Source organism: Vicugna pacos, chromosome 6 (assembly GCF_048564905.1).
Source record: "Vicugna pacos chromosome 6, VicPac4, whole genome shotgun sequence".
Classification (NCBI taxonomy): domain Eukaryota; kingdom Metazoa; phylum Chordata; class Mammalia; order Artiodactyla; family Camelidae; genus Vicugna; species Vicugna pacos.
In genome coordinates, this window is record NC_132992.1 from 90817267 (window position 1) to 90841468 (window position 24202).

General features: G+C 60.0%; 1 protein-coding gene across 4 annotated transcripts in view; it reads right to left on the minus strand.

Moving 5' to 3' along the window:
• Positions 1–24202, minus strand: part of CCDC85C (coiled-coil domain containing 85C) — a 78854-nt gene that overhangs the window by 4053 nt on the left and 50599 nt on the right. Inside the window, exons 2-6 of one of the 4 annotated variants that reach the window (XM_072963694.1) lie at positions 16706–16779; positions 10451–10489; positions 6215–6322; positions 1532–1627; positions 541–639 (exon numbers count right to left, since the gene is read on the minus strand). In XM_072963694.1, the coding sequence (XP_072819795.1) occupies positions 541–639; positions 1532–1627; positions 6215–6322; positions 10451–10489; positions 16706–16779 (416 nt within the window). The remainder of the gene's footprint in view (positions 1–540; positions 640–1531; positions 1628–6214; positions 6323–10450; positions 10490–16705; positions 16780–24202) is intronic. The other 3 variants (XM_072963696.1, XM_072963695.1, XM_072963697.1) reach the window with 3 other exon arrangements.

The following is a 24202-nucleotide window of genomic DNA, read 5'->3' on the forward strand; positions in this document are numbered from 1 at the left end:
GGTATTTGGCCCCTGTGAACCACCTTTCCTGTCGGCTCCCACCAGGGTCCAAGGAGACTGTATGTATTGGCAGGCAGGTCCAGGGACAATGCTTGGCCTCCCACAGACCTGGCTTCCAAAAGCCAAGGCAGTCCCAGGCTCGAGGGTCCCACAAAGTAGAGGGCCCCGCCTATAGCCCCGGTCTGAGCACCACCTGTGCGCTGGAAGCCAGACAGGTGCCGGGGGATGGGACAGGGGCCAAGGGTCAGAACACATGGGACAATCAGTACCAGAGATCAAGGACCCCTTTTTCTGGGAGTAGGGGGAAGGGGTGGAAGGAGAGGGAGAAGGGAACGTGGGGGAAAGTAGGAGAACGTGGGGGAGAAGGGAACGTGGGGGAAAGTAGGGGGAGGGGAGGTGGCAGGGCTCCCAGGCCCCTGCACCTGTCCTCAGCCCTCCAGATCACCAGCTCCTTCCCCACCAGAAGGGTCGTGGCCACATGGGTCCTCAATGGGCCACCCCCCGCCCTCCTCCCATGCCTGGCCCCAGGAGGCGCCTCACGTTGCACATCTCGCGGACAATGGCCTTCTCCTTCTCGCTCAGGTCCTCCTCACAGCTGTCCTGGAGCTGCCGGTCCAGGTTTTCATGTACCTCCAGGACCTGCAGGGGACAGGCCCCAGGGTCAAGGACAGAGGCCACTGGGCGAGCCTGGGGCAGGCTGCCCTGAGCCTTAGCATCTGCTGCTGCAAACAGACACCAAGGATCCCTGGCCGCGGGCCTCGGAGTCGGGGGGCGTGGAGGGGCCTGAGAGCCAGGCTGTCCTTCCTCCATTTGTGTCCTCTCCCCTCAACCCTGTGACCCTGTGGATGCCACACAAGGGCAGCAGCACCCCTACATCAGCAGTGGGGCAGAGCTGAGGACGGGTCACCCGGGAGCCGGATAGGTAGACAGGGGGACTCACTCCAACCCAGGCTCCCCACTCGGGACTCAGGGCAGCCCCGGCCCACACACGTTGGGGGTGGGGGCCAAGTCACCACCCGCATGGGCTCAAGTGCGCTGTGTCTGTGCAGCCGCGCACCGGGCCTCCCTCCTGGGGTACTGTGCACTTGTGTCCGTCTGTGCATGCACGTGTAGCATCCATGGCACACGGACCCGGGAAGGGAGGAGGGGCGCAGCTGGGGAGACGTGCCCCGGGGCACACCTGGGGGCCCTGAGCAGGGGGCAGGAGAAAAGCTGGGCCCCGGGGACTGAGGTTTGTCCTAGTCCCAGTCCTGCCCACACCTCTCTGACACTGGGGGAGAGAGGGTCACCCTCCTCTACTCCAAGGCCTCACCAGTTGCTGGGGTGGTAGCTGCCACTACTCAGCACCTCCAGATGCCCCCACCCCATGGTGCTGCAGTCGGCCATGGCCTCCCAGTGCTCCCAGAGACCAAAGTCCCCACTCTGCTGCAGAGAGAGGGCAAATGTGGGGTCCAAGGTCACAGGGTCCATTCGTGCACCAGGGACCTGGGGCCCCCGAAGGAGCAGGATCTGGGCAGGGTGCAGCCCTCACCTTCATCGCGTGCACGACGGCCTCGGGCTTCTGTCCCACAGAGCTGTAGCCAGCGGAGGGGGGCGAGGACAGCTCAGGAACCGGGCAACCTGGGCCCTGTGGAAAGGAATCGCATCTTAGATCACCCAGGCTGGCTCCCAGGCGGCAGCCATAGGTGTGACCGACTGGCAGCTGGGAGAGGTCCCTGAGTCTGTGGGGCCAGGGCCCAGACAGGAGGATATGGGAGCCAAGGTGATGGGGAAAGGAGGCTGAGTGGGAGGACTGGGCCAAGACAGAGGGGCAGCACTCGGACCCCATCCCCAGCCCGCAGGCTCCTCTAAACAGCCCATGTGGAAGGTCTCTCTCTCTCTCTCTCTCGCAGATCACCTAGGAGGATGCAAAGGGCCTAGGCTCCAAACCCAGGCGGCCGGACTCCCAAGCCCCCTCTCCCTTCCCCAGGCCCTGCCCCCCCAGGGCACTCCTGGGACTTCCATCCCTGAGCCCAGCCTCCCAGTCCTGTCCAGCCACCCAGGAAAGGCCACCTCACTCGGCAAGCACTCTAACTGGCAACAAGGTACCCAGTTGCAACATCCGCCTGGGGGGCTGTGGGACAAAGCCAAAAGAGGAGGGGTCGAGTCCCCTGGCTCCCTGCTGGCCCAGAGGCCAGCTTCTCCCCTACAAGGGGCACTGGCCCAGGTGGCCATAGGGCAGGAGGCAGGGCTTCTGGCTGGGGCTGCAGGGGGACCCCAGCCCCAGAGTAAGGTCAAGAAAGGCTCAGGGTCACATGGAAGGAGCTCACACACGAGGAGACTGATGGAGCCCCAGGGCCAGAAGGAACCAGAGGTGAGAAGACAGTGGGAGTGGGCCTGAGGAGAACCCACAGGTGCCGGAAGCCAGAAGGCAATTTCCAAGAACGCCCCAGGGTGTGTGCGGGGGCAGGAGAGACCCTGGCACTGTGGCTGTCCTTTCCCTGTCTGAGTCTTGGTTTCTTTCTCCACCAGTGGGCCCCGAAGACCCTTCCAGCGCCCTGGCCGCCTCAGTGAGTTCAGCTGATGAGGCCACTGCCCTGGGGTCCTGCCCAGCTGGTCTGCACTGTGCGGGGACCATCGGGGCCTGGAACTTTCCGCCACCAGCAGCCAAACTCTGCACTCTCCCCACCTGCTAGCATGGCCTGGACCTGCTCCCAGGACCTCAAAGGCTCGCCAGGCTCCTGGCTCCATGCAGAAGGCAGACCCCACAACCTTGGAGTCGAGAAAGCTGGGCCTGACCCACTCTGCACCTCAGTTTTCTTGTCTGGACAACAGCAAGGGTCCCTGCCTCCCAAGGTGTGTGTAGAGTCTGGACACTCTTTCCCCGGCTGCCTGGCCTCTGGTGCCCAGGTCGGGTGTGTCACATGGGGGCCAAACCAAATAGGGTGGGGGGGGTGAGGGGGACAGGTGGGGGGTGGGCCACACGCTGGTGTGTGACCAGAGGTTGAAGGCTGCCCTCCCCATAAAGGCCAGCAGGGGGCGACAGTTGCACACATACAGCCCTGGAAGGTGGCTGACCCTGGGCACCTCTGGCCTCAGTCCAGTCTGTACCTGGGGTTCCCTGAACCACCTGCTCTGTAAGGGGGCTGACTCCTGAGCAAAGGCAGGAGGGAAGCCAAAAGCAGCCAGGGTAGGCTGTGCAATCCAGCTCTCTCCTGGCCCACCTCACTGCACTGACAGCAGATACTAAGGAGAATGTGCCCCGGGGTCCTGTAAGTAAAGCCACCATTGGACACTGGTCAGGACTGTGACCTTCAGCGCATTTCCCAAGCCCAGCTCATCCCCAAAGGCCTCCCGTGCTGGGGAGGACCGCAAACTGGAAAGCCTAGTGACACCTCTGGCCTCCTAAGTGCCCGCCTGGAGCAGAGCAGCCCACTGAGCGCTGATGACAACCCATCTTTCTACGTGCCCTTTTTACAGAGGAGAAGAGTAAGGCTGCACGCCTTGCCCAAGGCCAAACAGCTAGTAACCAAGGGGTGTGCGCCTCCAACCCAGGTCTGTGGGACTCCAGAGCTGATGCCAAAAGTGGGGAGACGAGTGAACTCCCTGGAGAAGTGAACACAGGCATCCACACAAGTACCTGCCCAGGGGTGTTCAGAGCAGTGCTAGTCACCATAGGCAAAAAAATGAAACAAACCAACACAGAGCAACTGATGGGCAGATAAACAAAACGGGGGGCACCCACACAATGGAATGTTACCTGACAATAAAAGGGAACGAAGTTCTCACACTTGCTACCGCGTGGATGAACCTCTGAAACATGGCGCTACGTGAAAGAAGCAAGTCACCCAGAATGACATACTCATCACGTGATCCTGTTTATATGAAACACCCAGAAGAGGCAAAAGCAGAGGCAGAAAGTAGATGCGTGGTCGCCAGGAGCTGGGAGGACGTGGGACGGGGAGGGGTTGCCAGTGTGTCTGGGGGTTCTCTCTGGGGTGATGAAAGTGTCTTCCTGTGGTGACTGCACAAATCTGTGAAGGCACTAAAAACCACTGAAATGGACACACAAAAATAGTCAATGGACTAAAAAACAGCAGGGAAACCAGTTTCCTGGAGGGACCTGTCAAAAGCCTGCTCCCCTCAGAAGGCTGATGAGCCCAAAGCCCCCTCCACCACCCCCCACCCGGGTCCACCGACAGGCAGAGGGTGGGGCAAGAGGGTAGGGATGGGGGGGAAAGCCAGCCAGGCAGAGGGGGGTGTCGCCACCCACAGGGTCACCCGTTCACCTCAGGACTCTGACGTGTAAACCTGCAGGTCGCCTTACAGAAGACATGCCCATGTGTGGAAGAGGTCGTGCCCCCCAGACTCAGGGCAGAGGGTCTCCCCACACAAGCCTCACTCTCCCTATAGCCCATGTGCCAGACAGGCTCTCCAGGGCCCTACAAACACCCCAAGAGGCCTGGCCCCTGAGACTCCACCTCGGCTGTCTCTCTCCTGCCACCTCAGCAGCCTTCTCGCAAGACATCCTAACCCTCTCCCCGACCCCAGGACCTGCCCCCGAGCCCTGGTGGAGCTTCGTGCCGGCCCCTGGTCTCCAGACGCAGGCTGGCCCGGTGCTGGCACACACTCACCACGTGACCCTGGCCAACCACCCCGTCCACCCCCTGGGCCTCGGCTTCCTTCCCTCCGAAGTGGGGTGACAAGCTGTGGTGTGCTGGGCAGTCTCAAGGGGGCACAAGGAGCCCCTCTTCAGGCCTCCTCCAGGAAGCCTTCTGGAAGCCTCCCGGCCTCAGATGGCACTGAGCAGCACTGTCAAGGCCTCAGAGGCTCACTCAGCCTGGGGGTGAGTGCCCTCTGCTCACACCTTGCAGGCCTGGCACATCACAGGAGCCAGCCAAGTCTGCACAGCCCTTTACAGTTTGCAGCTCACTGAGAAGGCTTCGGTGCACAGCACGGCTAGCTGTTAGGATTTCCACAAATCAGCAGTATGAACAGAGGGCAAAGGGAATGAAGGGCTGGAGAGCCACCCTGTGGGGGTGAGACTGAGCTTTTCAGAGCCTTCATCACAAAGCAATCGGGGCCTCATTCAGCCACGGGGCTCCCGGATAAATATTTGGATTATCTGCCGTCAGTAGGCCCTGCTGCCTGCACAGCGCCAGCAGCTACATTCCTGGAGAAGGTGCGAGAGCCCCTAAGAGCAACAGCAGAGTGCTCAGGCCCAGGGCGGGGGGCACCGGGGGTCGCCCTTGCCAGCCAGGGTGGAGGAGATATGGCAGGGCCGGGGCCCTGGGGGAGAGTCCAGGCCCGCCTTGCAGAGTGACCTCAGGCCAGCTCGGTTTTCCTCTGTTCCATGGGGACAGTGAGGCCCCTGCCTTGTTGGGGGGCTTGTGTGTGTAGAGAGGGCCCTGCCCTGCACTGCGAGTGGCAGATGCTCAATAAACACATCCCCAGAGCACGTGCGAATTCATGAGTTTTGGGAGGCGCTTTTCAGCGTATTCACAGGTTTGCATGACCATCCGGTAGAACATTTTCATTCCCACCCACCTCCCCGCTCAGCCCCCGGCAACTACTAAGGGACTTTCTGCTTCTATCAATCTGTGTTCTGAACAAGAGAGGTCACACAGGGATGATGGGCGCGTACGCACAGGGAGCGGTCCTGAGCTGGCCCCAAGCCGCCCTCCCTTCCCATTCAGGGCAGGTCAGAGCAAGGCGAGAAGCCAGGAGAACCTCGGAGGTCCCCCGTTGATAATGAAGCACATGATCATAAACTTGCGCTCCTGCCCTACCTCCGTTACAAAGCCTGGGGTAGCGACCCCCACGTATATATACTGCAGCCCCACCCCGAGCTCCAGCGCCAGCCGGACATTCTCTCCCTGCTGTGTCCCAGGCTCACGAGCTGCACAGAGACTGCGGCTGGGCCAGCAACGTCCCTCCGGCACGGGCCTCTACCTCCAGCCCCGCACTGGGCCTTACAAAGCTTCAGGGTTGAGGGCCAAGGAGCAGGGCTCAGGCCCCGTCCTGAGCAGGCGGGGGATGAGGAAGGCCGCTCTGGCTGTGAGCCCACGCCTTGACCTGGAAGGAGGTTGGGCAGAAGCGGAGGATCCCAACGCCGGCTCAGCCAAGAGCTGTCCACGTGGCCAGCAGGTCACTAGCAGGTCTCAGCATCAGCCCACTTCTGGAGGCGCTGGGTCCCCAGGGGAACAGCAGGGACCCTTGGGGGAGGGGCACTTACGTTCTGCAGGGAATCCTGGTAGGAGGGCGGCAGGCTGGAGAGCTGGGACTCCGAGTGGTATGGGGAGAAGCCTTTCCGCAGCGTCCGGAATTCTCCGGAGCCGGACTGCTGTGGGAGAGACGGGGAGCGGGCTTAGAGGTGGGGGGGCGGCGCTGAGGGGGCCGAGGACTGTTCCCCGTCAGGACCTCGACTGCTGTCCCCTCCACAAGATGGGACATTCCTGCTGGGTCTTCCACGGGGCTCCCTCCCCAGGAAAGGCAGGTTATCCGATCTGCTCCACGCACCTGCCTGGAGGCCCCTCCCCAGGGCCTCCCTCCCCCACCCGCTCTATCTGTCCTCGCTGCTGTCCTCAGGGGCCCTTTACATCTGTCCCCCCACGCAGGCGTAGGAGCCGGAGGCCAGGGGCTTCACTTCGCTCCCTGCTGTGCGCTTCATAATCGCCCGCTGAGTGGCTGAATAATCAAGTGCATGAGTGCATGGCTCTCCACCCCCTACGCTCAGTCCTCTGCTGCAGCATCCTGCACTCGGGTCCCCGTAAGGCCTGGGGAGTGCCCTCCCCAGACCATGGGGACCGAGTCCATGGGGAAGTCCTCCGGCCTCCACGGTGCTGGGGGTGTCCGCAGGGCGAGCCCGCACAATGCTCTGCCCACACTGCCCACAGCCTCCACTATCGGACCAGAGCTCCCAAGTGTGAGCCCTGGGCCTCGGCCCTCTGTAGGTACAGGAGCCAGTGCGAGCAGGGCTCCTGACTAATGCCCAGGGTGAGCTTAGGGGGGTTGGTGAAGGAATGGACAAGCACATACTTGGCTTTAGGTGGTGGTTCCCCTTGGGGCAAAGCAAACCCTTCCAAGAAGCTGGACCTGGAGAGGGGAGGACCCAGGGGCCTTGCTCAATCCAACACAGGCCCCCGGTCCAGATGAGCAGATACCTCCGCCTTCGGGCCCCTGTGTCACTAAGACCCTGAGGTGGTGTTTCTGACCCAAACACCCTCTTCTACTTCAAAGGAACTGCGGGAACACCACCAGGCAGATAAAATGCAGTGGAATGTCTCGTCAACCAGCAGGCTGTTGAGTTGCCCAGATGAATCTTAAGGGGATGGGGCCAGGGCTGGGGAGAGCGAGATGGGGCAGCAGCCACACCGCGGGTCCCTCCTCCGGCTCATCAGCCCCTGGCGCTCTGCCCACAGGGACCTGCACACACTCCGCTTCCCTCCTGCCAGCCCTCAACCCAGGCTCCCATTTCTCACAAGGCCTCCAGCCTCGTCAGCTCCTTGGGTCCCGCCACCCCCATCAGACCCCGGGTCAGCCTCCCAGGTCTCATGGTCTCAAGGGCTTGGCCCCTGTGTCTGTAGGTCAGGGAGTGAAGTCTCATAAAGGAAGGCACCCCATTTTCAGAAAGGCAGTCACTCTTCTGATTAACCCACCCCCATCCCAGGTGCCGGCCGGCCAGAGCAGAGAACAGCCGTCCAGCTGAGAGCTGCTCCCGTGGTCTAGAGAGGACCGGAGTGTGAGCCAAGGCCACCCAGGGGCACAGGGGAGAGAAGCTGGGCCCCACCCTCCCATGGTGGCCCCAAGGTGTGGCAGGGTCTCAGAGGGACCTTGGGCACTGCGCTCGATCGTAAACTGGGGCTGCCATGCCCCATCATGTCCTGCTTTGGTTAACAAGAGGCTTTAGGGCCCAAGACATGTTAATTCTCCCAGGCCCAGCCAGGGGTCTGTCTGATCAAGTGGAGCCTTGACCACCAGGCACCCAAAGAGAAAGTGGCTCCGCACCCCCAGCCCAGCACTCGCCCACCCTGCCACGGGGACTTCCTCTTCAGGGCGCCCCTGCCTCCCAGGGCGGGGCAGTCACTCCCAGCTCCACTTAGAGGCTAAAGTCCTAAACCGAACTGTTTTCTTGGCCAGGGCTCAGAGACAGTTACAAAATCGTCTCCAGTGGAGAGCACGTTCTAAACCCAGCACACCTGGGTGTGGGTTTAGAACTGAACGTCCACACCTGGGGCCGCAGGCCACCCACCTGGGCCCTGGCACACTTGCAGCTGCCTTGCCAGGCCGAAGAGAGAACACCAAGAGACCAGGCATAAGGCCCAACATACACACACACTGATGTGTGCGGCCACACGCCCGCCAACCCCTGAGGCCAGGACAGCGGGTGGCGCCCTGTCCTTACCCGCACACAGTATAGGCTCTGGGCCGAGCCTCACCTCCTCCACAGCTTCTCCAGCCCTGGACAGAATGAGTTCAGAAGCGGCCCGTGTGTTGTTACTTAAAACACTGGTTTGTGTGTCTCCTCCCTACTCCCCCAACTCTGACAATTTCTTGGGGAGGAGGTGTGTGAGCAGGGTGGGTGGGGGAGATTTTAATTAGCAGCATGCAACTCCCACCCCTGCCTTCAGTGATGTCTATAAGCATTACTTGTGAGCCCACAGAGCTTTATCAGCAGGCCACAAAGCTGGCGGGAACACACAGCTCTCATTATGGGCAACACAGCTAATGATGCATCGAAATGAGGAATCATAATTGCACTTAAATCCAAATTAAAAATCCTGGTGTTTGCCCATTGGTGCCCTGGAAGAATGAAATCCCTAGGTTTCCACTGTTCAGGGCAAGTGGAGCTGAAGTGGCCTTCAAGGGAGCAGGGCCCACACCTGGGGGCGCGTGTGGCCAAAGACAGGGCAGGAGGAAGGGCGCACCACCTCCTCTGCCCTGCCCCAGCCTCCCTGGCGTGGGTCCCTCAGGACACGGGGCAGCGGATCTGACACACGGAGCAGGAGCAGGAGTGCTCAGATCCTTAAAAGGGAAGGGAAGGATCCGGTGTGCAAATACTGCAGGGCCTCGTCCACCCCATCCAGTACCCGCCTCCAAGGGCAGCACCAGAGTTCTGGACCGAGAGGAAGACCTAGGAGGCTGCAGGGCCCCCCCCTCCCATTAAGGGTGCCCCAGGCCTCCATCCAGGGCCGTCACTGCCAGCTCCCCAGCTCAGAGCTGGCCACGGCCAGGCTGTGTGAACTCAGGCGACCACAGCATTTTTGGGCTTCTGTGGTGCTGCGACCAGGCTCCCAGCAGCAGGAGCACCCCAGCCATCGCCTTCCCAGGGGCTCCTGCCTGCAAAGCCGGGGGGTTCCCACCTGCAAAGCTGGGGGGCTCCCTGGGGGCCACTCCCAGGTACATCTGGGGAGCACTGTCAGAGGAGGTGCTGAACAGAAATGGGCCAAGGGAGAAACTCAGAGAAAAGGAGGCGGCCCACCCACCTCCATGCCCCTCCACTTGGGGCTCCTTGCTGGCATGGGGGCGGGGGGACCCTTTTCGGGCTGGCTCAGAGGCAGCTACTCTCACCCTGGCTTCCTGCTCCCAAAGGGCTCTCAGCCCTTCGAGTGGACCGTATGCCATCACAGGATGTGTTCAAGAGGCACCTACTGTGTGCACCCAGGCAGGGAGGCAGCACCAGCAGGTGCAGTGAGGCCTGCAGCTAAGCGGACTCAGGGTGAGCACTGACAGGGGAGCCTGGAGTCCTCACTGGGGAGACTACCTACAGGTGACTGCTTGGACCCCCAGACCCAGGAGCCCCAAGCCAATGTGTCTGCAGTGACCAGGGGCAGGACACCCTCAGAGGAGACGGTCCAGAGTGACATCGGACACAACCCTCAGCCTGCCGGCCCTCATGACACAGGAAGGTGTTGGTATCTCCAATCTCAAATGACACCGGGCCTGCTTTCCAAAACTGTTACTCAGGATGTAACACCTCCCTCCGAGGGGCGGCAGGGCTGCACCACTCGGTGGGGGTGGGAGCCCAGCACTGGGCACTGTGGGGCTCTTCCCACCTTCAGGCGTCCCTGGAAACCTCGCTCAAGGACCTGGGCCAGCCAGGAGCCAGCGCCAACTCCCGTGGCTTTGGCAAGCCCCTCGTCTTTGGGTTCTCCTGCAAAGCGGGAATCAAGACCAGTCCACCGTCCTCGAAAGCTGGGCGGATCCAGTGAGAGAAGGGGCCCAGGCAGAGCACCATGAGAGGCTGCTTTCTCAAAACTCTTTGGCCATTATTCTGAAAACCTAGGAATTGCCACCAGCTGGGAGAGGTCCTACAGGCAGGGCCAGGGCACCCTGGGTGGTGGTCAGCTCCCAGGAGGAAGGGAACGGAGGGCACTGCGGGAGTACCCAGAGCAGGCAGGGCAGCACACAGCACCCCCAGCAGCCCCCACCCCACACATCACTCCAAACAAGTCCCTCCAGGCGGCTCTACCTGAAGCCAGCTTCTCGCACGGCCGTAGGGGCGGGGCAGCTGGAAGGCAAGAGAGCAGTGTCACCCAGCCAGCGCCAACCACGACCTCACCTCTGCCCTCCCACCCCGGGACACCCATTAGCCCAAAGCCACCAGGACCTTGGCTGGGTTGGAGTGGGGAGGGGTGGGATCCAAGGGCCAAGGTGGGGGTCCCCAAGGCACCTCACAGGAGCCCCATGCCTTTAGAAACTCCATATTCAACAAAGACTGACACTCCAGGCACTGGACACTGGGCCCCCCCTCCCCGCGGCCCACACCAGAACAGCTGCCCTTCTGAGAGGCACTCCAAGATCCCAGCCAGCCAGGCGTCTGGCCTCTGCTCTGTCCTCGGGGCGAAGGTGGCCTGCGAGGTCCCTCCCAAGAACACAGAGGTCCTACAACCAGATTGACCTTTCTTCTCCCTTTAATTTTAAGAGAACTCATTTGCAGCCTATTAAACAAAGGGCTGCAGCATGACCTCAGGGGCCCAGAGGATTCCTCCGAATTAGTGCTCAGATTAGGCCGTGTAGACTGTACGTGTGGTTAACGTAGAACTAGTATTTCTCATCCGCAGCAGCACTGCTCCCCTCCTCCACATGCAATTTTGGGTCCTAAATCCCGTTTTTCAAACTCAGGTGTGTGTATTGCCCAGAACACACAGCCTGTGGCTGACGGGCAACACACAGACCAGGTCTCATCCACCACGATGACCGTTGACCCCTCTCGGGTCCCCTCGGCAAGACCATTGCTTGTTCCGAAGAGGTGAGGGAGGGACAGGCCAAGTGACCTCCGCAGAGGGATGTGGAGGACTTTGGAGGGCGCAGATATTGCAAAATCCAAATCCCTCTGTGGCTGTTGGATCTGAGCAACTTACCAACTTCCGAGGTCTCTGCTCGCATGTAAATTGGAGTCCAGAAGTACACTGAGCGGCTGGATGGCCCACAGGTGAGGTCACAGTGGCTGACTCATGACCCTTACTGCCAGCCAGCCTGGTCCTCGGTGCTTTCTGTGATTTACCCTTTAATCCTGGGACGGGCACCATTAGTGTCCCCATTTTACAGATGGGAAAACTGAGGCACAGAGCAATTAAGCCATTGGCCCAACACCACCCAGCTGGTTAAGCGGCATTCTGGGGATGTGAACCAAGCCCTCTGGCTTTAGAGTTCTGAGGTTGCCCCTCACCATGCTGACCTGCCCAGCGTGTAGCTCACAGTGGACACTGGTTAAGCCTTGGAAATAGGGTACAGAGGTGGAATTCCTAGTGTCTCTTCCTGCCCACATTGCTGACTATCTGCCCGGATGATGGACAGAGGGGGTTCCCTCTGTGACTCAGGAAGAGGCTGGACTGGTTCTAAGGTTCTGCTAACAAAGCAGTTTAGACCTCCGGAGACCCTGTCACCTGTGACAGAGGGGGCAGGGACCTGACAGCCAACCCCAGACACCAAACAAGCGAAGCAAGCATGGCTCAGAGCCTGTCAACAAAGCAGCATGTCACAGAAGATGCCGCGAGCAGAGCTGCCATCACAGAAACACCAGGAGGCCAGCAGCTCCCGAGGGCTTGGGCAAGGGAACCATCCAAGAGGAACAACCCTCCCTGGGGACATGGGAAACAGGACTAAGGCGTCAGCAACGGGCTTAGATGGTGGCAGACTGTTCCACTGTCCCCCTGCCTGGATGGTTCAAAACCCAGACAAAGTGGGAAAAGGAGCGGCTCATTAGGGGCCGTGCCTGGCTGAATGGGAGCAGTCTGGCCGAACTCGAAAAATCCTAGGTTCCCAAGAACAGGAAAAGGAGAGAAGGGCAGGTACTGCCTGGTCCCCCTGGGGCCCGGTCAGCATGGCACGTGTTCTAGCAGGCACCCCCTTTATCCCCACCTTACAGGTGAGAAAACCAAGGCACCGAGACAAAATATTTTGCCTAAAACCACACAGCAGGTGCATGCTGGGGATTATCTGTACCCAGACTCCCCCAGGGTCCAAACCCACTTTCTTACACCACCATGCCAACACCACCATTCCTACAGGTTGAACTGTGTCCTCAGCAAATTGATATGCTGACCCCTGGACCCCGTGCCCCCCAGAACAATGAGACAATACATTCAATACATTTCAGTTGTTTCATTCACCCCCACCTCCAGCAGCCCTATCAAACTAATACAATCACCTGTCCCAGGAAGTCCTCCTCCACCCAGGCCTCAGTTTCCCCAGCAACGCTTGTGTAAATCCTGGGGTCACTTCAGTGCCCCTGTGTGGCCAGCAGGATGGAGAGCGCGGACACAGGGGCGAGGAGGAGGGGAGCTGGCTGGGCCGTTCACAGCCGCCGGCCTGCACCACTGCCTCTGCTCCCCTAGATGGCCGCCCGCTCGCTCGCTCAGGCACAAATGCTCTTGCTCTTTTGTGAAGCTGGCTTCTGGGCGAACGCGGAGCCTTCATTTATGAGCCCAGCAGGGAAGTGAACGGAGGGAACGACAGAGTGGAGGCCCCGCGTCAACTGCAGCCGCCCCCAGCCCGGCCCGGCCAGGCACAGAATCCCCAGGAAAAATCATAGCGTGTGCTGCTCACGATGAGTCATCGCAGGGGAAGCAGCTGTGTTGATGAAATTTTAAAGCCGACATGAGAAAGAAAATACGAACTGCAATACAGTAATTTAGCTTGTGAACACTCTGGCACATTTTTAATTAAAGCTATTTTGGAGTTAAATAGAGGCCGTGGCGGGAGGGGTGGGCAGTGGGGGACGGGAAGCCGCGGAGGTCCTCTACCCTGCCACCAAAAACCCCAAAGCCACGTCACCTGAAGACAGTTAAAAGAATAATAATTGCTTTCTCCTGCTTTTTGCCAAAACGCAGATTTTCCACTTTGTACAGAGCTAGTGGTGTCTGTGTAATTTGATTGCACTGACAAGACGTAGGTGCCAGAATCATGAAGTCTCACAAGCCACAGCCTACGAGGCCGAGGCCAGAATCCCATCCCGGCAGCAGTCTCCTTCAGTACTCCCCAACATGATCGTCCATTCCCCTCTCCATCCGTCCACACTTGATCACCTCCCAAGATGACACAGTCGCTACCCTAGAAAGAGCTTTCCTTTGGTTAGGCAGACCTTCCTTATTCTGGGCAAGAACCAGCCTCCTTCTTGGCCTAGGAGACTAGTTGGGGTGCGGTCAGGGCTCCTCAACATGTTCCCACCAGGTCCAGCTGGGCACGGGAGATGCAGCTGTGACCACTGACACTCTGCAGCCCAGTCCTTGAGTGGCTGACAGGCCAGCAGGAGTCAGGGCCAGTCCCCACCAGGGAAAACCCCAACGTTCCATCAGCAAGAGAGGGCAGCCCACAGGGCGGGCAGACAGAGCAAGCGCTGGGCCACCTGGGGCAACTGGGGACCAGAGCTCTCTTCCTGAGCCGAGCCTTGCCCACGGAGTTCTCCCCACCTCCGCTGTCCTCCAGCAGTGCCCTACCTGGGAGCCTACTGGCCAGGACAAGCGTGAGGCAGCCCCCTGAGGGCTGCCTGGTCACCCGTGTACCCCCAGACCACGCACACAGCAGGTGATCAATTACATACTGAGTGAATAAGTGAGCGCCCACTTTACAGGTAAGTAAATGGAGACCTGGAGAGAGAAAGTGGCTTGAGGGTCCTCAAAGTTCTTGCCATGCAAGCCACCCCAGGAATCCAAAGGCAAACAAGGTGCCTCTTGCTGCCAGGAAGCCCTGAGCAGGCCAGGGAGGCCCTTCTCTCACCACCGTTTCTCATTCCTCTTGTGTGGCTCAGAACAGCAATACCCTCCTCCAGGGCTAGCAGCACCCACCCACCCTCAAGGCCCAGCCCTGGCGGCAGCAGGTGACAGGGGCAGCAGAGCCCCATCCATGCCCCTAGAGATGCCCTGCCAACACCCCGGCCCCTGGGTGCTTTCGCAGTCTGTAGGTAGCAGCCCTCAGCTGAAGCAAGGGGACCAGGGCAGGCGGGCATGCAATGCACTGGGGGTGGTGGGCCAAGGCCCAGTGTCACACAGCTGCCCCCTTTTAGGGATGCTGGATGTGGCTCTGACACCTGCTCACTGGGAGACCCTGGGCAAGACCCCCACCCACCAGCAGAGTCCTTGTGAGGAAGAGACGAGGGATGGGACCTGGGTGCCCCAGCCCCATGACACTCACAAGCACGCATGGCTGTCACCAGAGCAGCCCAACTTCACAGGCTTCATTTAGGGAGAAAGAAAAGTTCTCCTAAGGAAATAAGAAACTTGGGACATTGCCACACTGGATGGGCTCAGTTCCCAGAACTTCTCCTGCCCTAGCACTGAGCCAGGCAAAAGCCCATTCTAACCGCCTGCAGCCGGGAAGCCTGGGTCCAGGCAAAATTCTGTCTGTGCCCAGAGAGCATGCATGGCCCAGGCTTGCGGAAGTGGGGACCAGGCAGACCCACCCTCTGCCCAGGTGGCAGCCGAACCCCTGATGATCCAGACATAGGGGCCCTGCCAACCTCCACCTCTTCCTATGTGGGTGGCGGGCAAGGGGATACATCTAAGGGGGGGTTCCCTGTGAGACCAGGGGGGTGTCCAAAGGGAGGAAGGAGGAGGAAGGGCTGCCATTCTGCGGCCTGAGCATGTGCACGTGTCACACAAGTCCAAGGCCAAGTCCACCATGTGGAACTCGGTGTATTTTCCCAATGGGACAGTATGGCCTAGGAGAGCAAGAGTCACAGGGTCAAGGGACACTTTTGTCCTTGACCTTGGAAACAGGACCACAGGCAGTGCCCTGCTGGACTGCAGAACAACATTGCCAACAGCATCCCGAACTAGGGGCCTGAGCTCTTAACCTGCTTCTCCCCAGAAACACTGACACAAAGAACAGCCAGACTAGGGCTGCCTCACATGGCCGCCGGCCCCCCTCATACCCCCCAACCCGATGCTTCCGCCACTGGAACACGGTCCTGGCCTTCATCCTGCTGTATACTGGCTGAAGTCAGGGACTTCCTCCCCTACTCACTGGACGGGAACCAACTCAAGAGCAAAGGCCCTCAAGTCCTAATGCTGCCCCCACCCCCCCAATCACTTCTGCCTGCAGCTCCCGCAGCCCACACCGCACCCCCTCCTTAGCAACCAGGACCAGCCCAGACCTGACTTACTCGGAGTGTCTGGGTCTAAGGAGCCCTAGCCCACAGCCAGGTGAGACCCCAACCCTCCCCACCCTCGCCAGCCCCAAGGAGCCGGCACATTTTGCAGCCAAGCCCTTCTGCCTACAGCACCTGACACGAGTACATGAAGTCTAAAACCAGGCCTTGCGATTCAGAGCCTGGCTATGTGTGTGATGTGGGGTGTGGCTGCGGTGTGTGGAGGAGGGAGGGACAATCCAAATGTGAACCATACCCTCTGCAGTGTCCTGCTGGGCTGGGGGAACTGTCCATGCAACCCCTGCAGGAGCGAGGCGTGGGATGGCAATTGTGGGGCTGCACTTGGGGCCGTGAGCATCCCAGCAGCCGCCCAGCGGGCAGAGAGGGTGCCTGAGCAGGGCAGTGGCACCAAGCCCACTGGTTGCCTAGCAACGGGGCCAGGCAGCTGAGCCCTCCTTGGGGTTGGTTCCCAGAGAAATGCTCTGGGCATCCCGGCCAGCTACGTGTGGGCCAGTGGGCATGGCAGGGGAGGGAGATGTTGAGATTAAGCCAGGAATGAGTACAAGGGAGAGAGAGGCCAGAGGGTTGGCCAAGCCAGATGGCCCCTGGGCATCCCAACCAGGCTGACTACACCTCCCAACACCACCCCCTACAGAAGGAAAGACCCCCACCTCATCCTGGCCACCCAAGCACGCCCCCCACTCACGTTCCAGCCGCACTCAGCAAGGGCACAGATGCCCGTCTCCATGCCTCTCACCCCGCACCACCTCCCCCTGCACTGCCCTCATCACCCACTTCCAACCGCCGTCCCTAAGCTGGGATGCCAGGGATGAGGCCAGGCCCAGGAGGGAGGAGGGTGAGCCCCAGCCCGGAGAGAAATCGGCGTGGCAGGTGCAGGCAAGCTTCCGTATGGGTCTGAGCGAGGGCATGCCAGCTCGCAGACCACTGCGGGGACAGACAGGGAACGGCTGTGAAGAGGGACTCCCTGGAGGCCATAGAGCAATGACTAGGTCCTCAACCCAGTTCCTGGGAGGCAACTCTGGGCAGGACTGGGGGCAGGTGGGTGGTGAGGGGCAAGCTGGGGCGGGGGGTGGGCACTGGAGAGGCGGGTGGTGGCAGGGCCCACAGTCAGCCTACCTGTGCGAGGAGCTTGTCCCCCTCCAGCAGCTTCACCTTGGTCTCCAGCTGCCTGATGTAGGTGGACGAGGGATCTGTAACAACACAGAGCGGGCACATTAGCCATCAGCAGACCATCTGCAGCAGGAGAGCCCGCTGCCCCCACTCCCCTCGGGTGGGCCTCTGAGCCTGGGTTTCTTGGACCTGCAGAAAGAGGATGAGGGGGACCCTCATCAGCTTGTCCCAGGCCAATTTGGGTCCAAAAAGAGTTCTCACAAATGATCCCCTGATGGGACCCTCGCCCAGGGGCAGCCCACACTAAGGTCCAGGGTCCAGAGAGGCCCCTCCCCTGCAGAGTGGGGACCTGAGGCTCCAAACACGCCAAGTCAGCCTCTGGGCTTCCATGTCTCCATCCTACCCAATGCTTAGGAGCCTCTACAATTTTGCGGGGGGTAGAGGGAACATAACACAGGTAAGCCACCACCTTTCCTGCAGTCAGGGGCCGGGTGCCAGTCCCAAGCATGCATGCCTCATTTCTGATTTCATTTCTCATTTCTCTGGCCAAGCTGACCCCACTTTACGGCCACAGTAGAAGCAGGAGAAATTCCACCACTGGGGCTACCTGCAGCCCAGGTCCTGCTTCCCCATCAGGCTGGAAATAGACTGAGAAAAGAAGAGTAATGACAAAGTCACTCCAGGCCAGGACAAGGGCAGAGGGGCAGGGGGAGGGGGGCGGAACACGGGAATGGGAAGGTTGGGGCAGGTGGGGCAGGGGACCAGTCACAGCAGATGCAGGTGTGGAGGGAGCACAGGTGGATCTGAGCACCTCAGTGACAGGAGGGGCACCTCCCCAAGGGCTGTGCAGCCACGCGATCAGGGCTGGCCCCATTCCCAAATGCCACGACCTTCCAGGCCTGGAGCTCGGCCAGGTCCCGCACACTCCTGCCCATCGGCACCACTGTCCTCCAAGGTGCCCCCAGTGATGGGAGGCGGCTTTCCTGCAGAGGCGCCTGTTTGCCCTTGACCTGCCCACTGTGGGTCACTTTGTTCCCCAAGCATCTCAGAAGGACCCCCAGGAGCCTTGTCCACCAGCCCTGGACCAAACCCAGGCGCATTCAGCCCAGCCCTGGGCAGGAATGGGGGCGGCCCAGCTCCTCCCTTTAATGATACAGCTGACTTCCCCGCCTACCCCACTCTCCACACCAGTCACCTCTCAGGAATGCGGAGCCTCCCAGGGAGGGAGAGGCCCCGCCCCAACAGCCTGCCCACAGTCACCTCCGGGGTCATCCCCCGGCAGCCACAGGGCAGCTCTGCTGGGAGCCTGCTGTGTGGCCTACAAGAGCTGAAGTGGCTTCCTCACAGCGCACAGCAGGGCAGTGGCGGAGGGGGGGCTGGACCCCAGGCGGTGACCCCAGGCGGGAGAGGCCTCCGACTTGGACCCTGTGCCCACACCCAGGGCTGGGCAAACCCCCCACTTCCCAGACCCTCAGCGGCCATTACAATCCATGTCCGGTGCCCGCCCCCAACCTCGGTCTACCCATCAATCTGCCAAAACTGACCAGCCATTCCCACCTCCCTTCCACGTCCCACCCACACAAACAGGACTTATGGGAAGGGCCTCAGTGTTCAGGGGGTGCTGGGCCCTCTGAGTATGTGAGGGAGATGGGGTGTAGCCTGGGCTCCCCAGCCCTTTGGGTCCTCCACCTGCTGCTGGCAGGAAGGTTCCCTGAAACGCCAACTGGGAAACAGTAGACAAGATAAACTGTGAAGACCCTCCCAGCTCTTTTATCCTCACATGTTAAGACAACCAGGGACCTCTGTGTGGTCCCCCTCTGGGTGGGGTCGGTGGGAGGGGACTGTTTACCCCGTGTGGGATGCATGGCAGCCCCTGCATCTGGCGCCTCCTTGCAGCCTTGCAGGGACTAAGCAAGTATCATCTCTGTTTTCTAGATGAGGAGGCCACAAGGAACAAAGTCTCCACTCGCTGGCAGATGAGTGGGGAGGCCCAGGCCCTGGACTTCCAGCCCTCTCCCCACCACCCACAAGTCAGTGCTCAGGATCTGAGCGTTTGGCCTCTCTGAGCAGAGCTGACAGCAGAGGTCCCTGAAATAAGACGTGGTTCTTGGTGAAGCATCTCCCCAGATGCTCCATTACTGCCCAACCCTTGGGCACAGCCTCAAACCAGCGCCGCTGTTCACCACAGCCCCACCCTCGGACGCACTGCCCAGCACAGCCCTGACGTTGGGGGAGGAATCAGCCGCTTGTGTGTGACCGATGGCCTGAGTGGGGTCCCTCCCGCACTGCCCTAGACAGCCATGGAGCCATCCCACCAGTGGGCACGATGCCCACTGAGTCTCCTGGCCATTTTGTCTCCCTCTGCCATGTCTATGGGGTGAGCCAGGAGCCCCCAGGACTCCCCTTCTTGGTCAGACGGCAGTCGGAGTTACGGCCTGGGACAGAGTCAACAGACGTGCCAACCGGCTTGGCGCCCTCGCTGGACAGCGGGCAGGCCGGACAAACCACTGCTCCTGTCTGAGCGAGGACCTCACACCCACCTCCTGGGACGGCAGTCCAAAGAAAAGAGTGGTGACAGTGCCAGGAGCAGGGACACGGGACATCTCACGTCCCACAATCAACCCAACCACACCCCCCCCACACCCACTGCCAGCGCCAGGCCTCAGGGCGCACAGGCCACGTCGGCGGCTTCAGACCAAGGAGCTGACCTACTCAGCCCATCTGTCTGGGGTCGCCCCAAACCCCAAGCGGCTGTGGAGAATAAGCCACACTTCAGACACCAGCGTGTGCTGGGATTTTCTTTTAGTTTCGAAAGAACAATACAAGAATCAAAGTAGTTTTCAATCCTCCTGGGCTGCACCTATCTAAGCAATTAATTCTAATTATGAAGAATGCAGAAGGTGTTACAGTGGCCAAAACTGGAAACAACTAGTTGTCCAACAATAGCAGCGAGTTTACACCCTGCCATCACTCAAATGACGTTGTGTCCTAAGCAATATGGAAGAACGCAAAACGAAAAGAACTGGACACAAAACTATATGTGCAATTGCTGTTATGTTTAAAAATACCCACGTATTCAATTGAAGTCAGGAATGAAGCACATGGAAATACTGACCGTGGGGTTGCTCACACGAGGGAATGGGTGGTTATTTTTATTTATTCAGAGTTTCTTGTTAATTTTCAAATTATCTACTTCTAGAAGAGGGAGAAATCTTTCTTCTATGAAAAAGGAGAATGGATTAAATTACTGCACCCTCACACTGCAGAGGCCCCGTGAATGTCAAAAAGGGCAAAAAGGGTGGCCAAGAGGGTGACCAAGAGGACGGCCTGGACAGGTGGGCCCAATCAGCCCTCTGCCCTTCTCCCAGGCGCAGGCCCAGTCCTGTAGAGTTTAATGGGCTTTGAGGCCCCCTTCTGGAAATCCCGGATACGCCTCCCTTGGCACACCGGACTGTCCCCACATTCAGCTCCCCAAACCAGGCTCTGCATGCTGCCAGGAGCCAGGTAAACCGACATCTGGTCACCTGTGAGTCAGCGCAGGGGCCTGGCAGCGCGGAAGAATGAAAGCTAGGCGGACCCTCAAGTCGGGGTGGTGGGGAGGGAGAGCAGGAGGAGGGCAGGGGTGCCAGGAAGGGCCTGGCTCCCTGGGAGGACGATGTTTCCAGCAGCCTCAGGCAACTCACGATCCCTAGGGGCGCCTCCATGCCCCAGCCTCTTGGAGACAAGTGTGTAATTAAATTAATCCTAGGGTTTGCAGTAATGAGGAGCGGAGCCAGCAGGGAGGGACGCGTCATTTCCTGGCTTGACTGCTGGAGGGGGAATGAGGGAGGTGACTAGGAAGGGATCCCTGGCCCTCCCCGGGCTCCCTGGCCCAATTCTGGGGATTCGTGATCCACCTTCCATCTGGGGGACGGGGGTAGATCCCTGCAACATTCTCACTTCCAGAAGCCTGAACATCAGCCCTCCCTGCGCCCCTCCTTGTTCCCGGGGCGCAGGGAGGACCAGTGCAGCCCATGGGTGGGTAGGAGTCAGGGGGCTGCAGGGTCTGCAAGCCCCTCCCCACCGGCACTGATTGGTTCCACCGAGGAGTCCTGTGCCAGGTCCTGGCACTGACCATCAGGCTACTCTGCCCTCCCAGAAGCTGTGAGGCCGGGAACAGGTCGTGCCTCCCCTCCTGGCCTGGTCAGCCTTACCATCAGTCCAAACTGCAAGAATGTGGGGGCCAGAGGCCACGTCTGATCACCCCTGTCACCCTCCTGACCTAGCTCACCATTGGGCACATAGTAGGCCCTTGGGAAAACCTACAGACCTAACAGGAATTCATCCGGCCGGGTAGCTCAGACCCATCTCCCTGAAGGAGAAAGGAGAAGGTTCTCAGTTCTATGAGCTCCCACCAGCAGCAGCTACAGGGAGAGTAAGGCACGCTCAGCCTGTGACTGTGACATGCCGCCCAGGGACACCCCAGACAAGGAGCTGCCAGGGCCACAGAGTGCAGAGCACCCCGGCGGCCAAGGGCAAGTGCCTCTCAGACGTCAGTCCACAGCAGTTTACAGCATTGTCTCGTGCCAACCTTGCCATTTGTTTACATCTTAGTTTGAGTGAGACAAGGTTTCACATACAAAGGGGGTACGTGGGAGGGGACCCTGGGAAACCCAGGTTGGGGGCAGGGAAGTGAGGCATGGAACTGAAGGAGCTGATGAGAAGTGTGAATCCCTCTTGGGACCTCAGAGTTGCTGGCCAAGGGATGACTGGAGGGAGCGGCTCCCGGCCCCAGCACTGCCCACCTGGGGAGTGGACAGGAGAAGCTCCCGGGCAGAGCTGCAGGGCCAGCAAGTGACACGGGCGGTGGGCCTGGAAGCAGTAAGTGCCCAGGGATCTGGATCTAGCGTCTGCCACGGCTCAGGAGAAGGTACGATTTTCCCTCTCTGCATAGAGGGAAGTGGACAGACGCTGGGGAGGGGGGGCACAGTGACAGTGACATGGGCCTGGCACTCCAGCTGCCACCTCTTCCAGGGACCCCACCAGTCCTGCCTCCCTTCCAGCCCCCTCTCATCGAGCAGGGTCCCCATAAGGCCTCGGGGGAAGGCAGGCTCTGTGACAGGTATGAGCAGCAGACACAGCCAGGCCATGCTTTGGGCCCCTCCATGGGGGCACATGCCCGGTGGCTCTGCGGGGAGACAGCTGACATTTCCACGACACGGCTCGGCTGATTCAATTCCCTTCTCCTTCCACTTCATTAAGAGGGGTCGGCTGCAGCATCGGGCCAGTGGCTCCATCCAGGCGGAAGGGCCTCGTTAAACAGACGCGACCTCATCATTCAGGCCCCCCTCCCTCCCTGCCCCATAGGATGAGAGCAGCTCCTGAGACTTCTGCCTTCCCGTGATGGGTTCCTCAGCTTCTCCCCTTCTCCCCCACCCCAGGATCCACCCCCAAAGCGGGGGGTGAGGGCCGCACAGACCTGAGGGTCTGGAAATTGGAAATTGAAACCGAGCAGGGCAGGCCCAGGAGATGTCCCCACACTGCAACTTGGAGCCTCAGTCTCCACCCGTGCCTCCCGCTGCCCTCTCACAGGTAACCTCAGACCCTTCACCCCCATGCGGAGGTTTCCCCTGCCCACAGGCATGGAGAAGAGGGTGTAGCAATGCACCGAGTCACTCAGGCAGGGCCACCGGGAGAACCTCCCACAGGGAGCTGTGACCAGCTCCAGGCACCAGGGCCAGTGCAAGGATCTGAATGTTGTGTCCTCCCCAAAATCCGAACTTTGAAACCTAACACCCAAGGTGATGCTATTAAGAGGTGGGGCCTTTGGGGGGTAATATGGTCATGAGGGTGGAGCGCTTGTGAGTGAGATTAGTGCCCTAATGAAAAAGACCCCGTGGAGCTCTCTCGCCCCTCCACCAAGTGACAGCAGGGAGATGGCAGCTATCTACTATCCAGGAGGGGCCCTCCCCAGACACCGAACCTGCCAGCACCTTGACCTTGGGCTCCCAGCCTCCAGACCTGCTGCGCATAAGCCACCTAGTCTGTGATGTGGTCACAGCAGCTCAAACACACTAAGACAGACAGCAAGACGAGGCCACTTCAGCAAGAGCCGTCGGTGCCCACATGCCAACGGTGCCTTCATCCTCCTGTTTCTCACTGTGAGCAGGTGATTGACCTCAGTTTCAGATGAAGAAACTCAGGCTCAGGGAGGTGCAGTGATGGCGGCAGGCCAGGCAGCAGTGAAGCAGCCTCCCCTTCCTCTGGCTCAGGGCGGCCCTGGGCTCAAGGCGGCAGCAAAGGCCACACTACCTGCGGTGCCTGACCCTGCTGGGAAACGGCCAGTGCTGGTGGGTACTCAGTCCCCAGGCAGCTGCTGCCTATCTGCCCCGCCCACGGGCCAGGCTGGACAGGTCTGGGCTCATGTTCCTGCTACCCTTGCCTCTGATGAATGAGCACTTCCTGGTCCCCCAGCAAGGCCCAGGACACGGGCCTGGGGATGGCCCTGTCTTCTTAAAGGACCTGGAGGATGTTCCAACTTCAGGCCCACCTACTCCCTGGACCCTGGGCAATCTCAAAGGTTACCAAAGGATTGAATTCTTGCAGAGCAGAGGGACTCCAAACCCAGGACTGGAAAGGAGAGTTACCAGTTTCACGACAGTCCAGGCCACCAGTGGGGTGTGAGCTCTCCATCACTAGTGGAAAGCAAGCAGAGGCTGAATGCTGGACAGAAGCCCCGAGAACGCTGAAGTTTCCTGACTTAGCTGGGAGCAGGGCACAGGAAGTTGTGTATGTACAGTACAGATGTACCCACTCTGCTACCCTCTGCTCCTCCCAGGGACCCTGGGAGGTGAGGGGCAGAAAGCCTGTCCTAGAAGGAGAAAAAGGATGCTCAGAGAGTGAATGGGTCCACCCAAGGTCACAGAGCCAGGTGCCAACAGGACCTGCTTGTCCAAGGGCGTGGTCCCCTTCTGCGAGGGTCCCTCAGCCTAATGAAGGAGCTGTAGGAATAGCCCCATCTGCTGAAGGGCAAAGGAGTGAAGAGGTGCAGCCTAGGGATGAGGGGGGCAGAGAGCCAGGATGTGTCGGTGGGGAGAAATCAGGGACTCCTTCCTGAAGGAGGTGGCATTTGAAGTAAACATGGAAGAACAAGCAGGATTCTGACAGGCAGTCAAGTAGGGTGGGGATGGAAGGCAAGTCCCAGCTGAACATGCAGTGTGAGCAAAGGCACAGAGGTGGGACCGGGACGGGCAGGTCCAGGAGCACCTGAGCCGGCGCCCATTAGCGTCTGCCTCCTGGCACACACCACAGCCTAGGAGGTGCGGGCTGAATGTGAGACAGGTATTATTTATGGATGAAGGCGAGAGGGAGGCTTATCAGAGGAACATCAGGTTCCTATGAGGACGCCTTTTGGCGGTGGCAACGCTAAGCCAAGTGAGCTGCCCCTGCCCCTCCCTCCTCCAGCCAGGCCCACCCACCCAAGCTGCCCGCAGAGGGTCTGCAGGGTGGTGCAGGCCAAGGCAG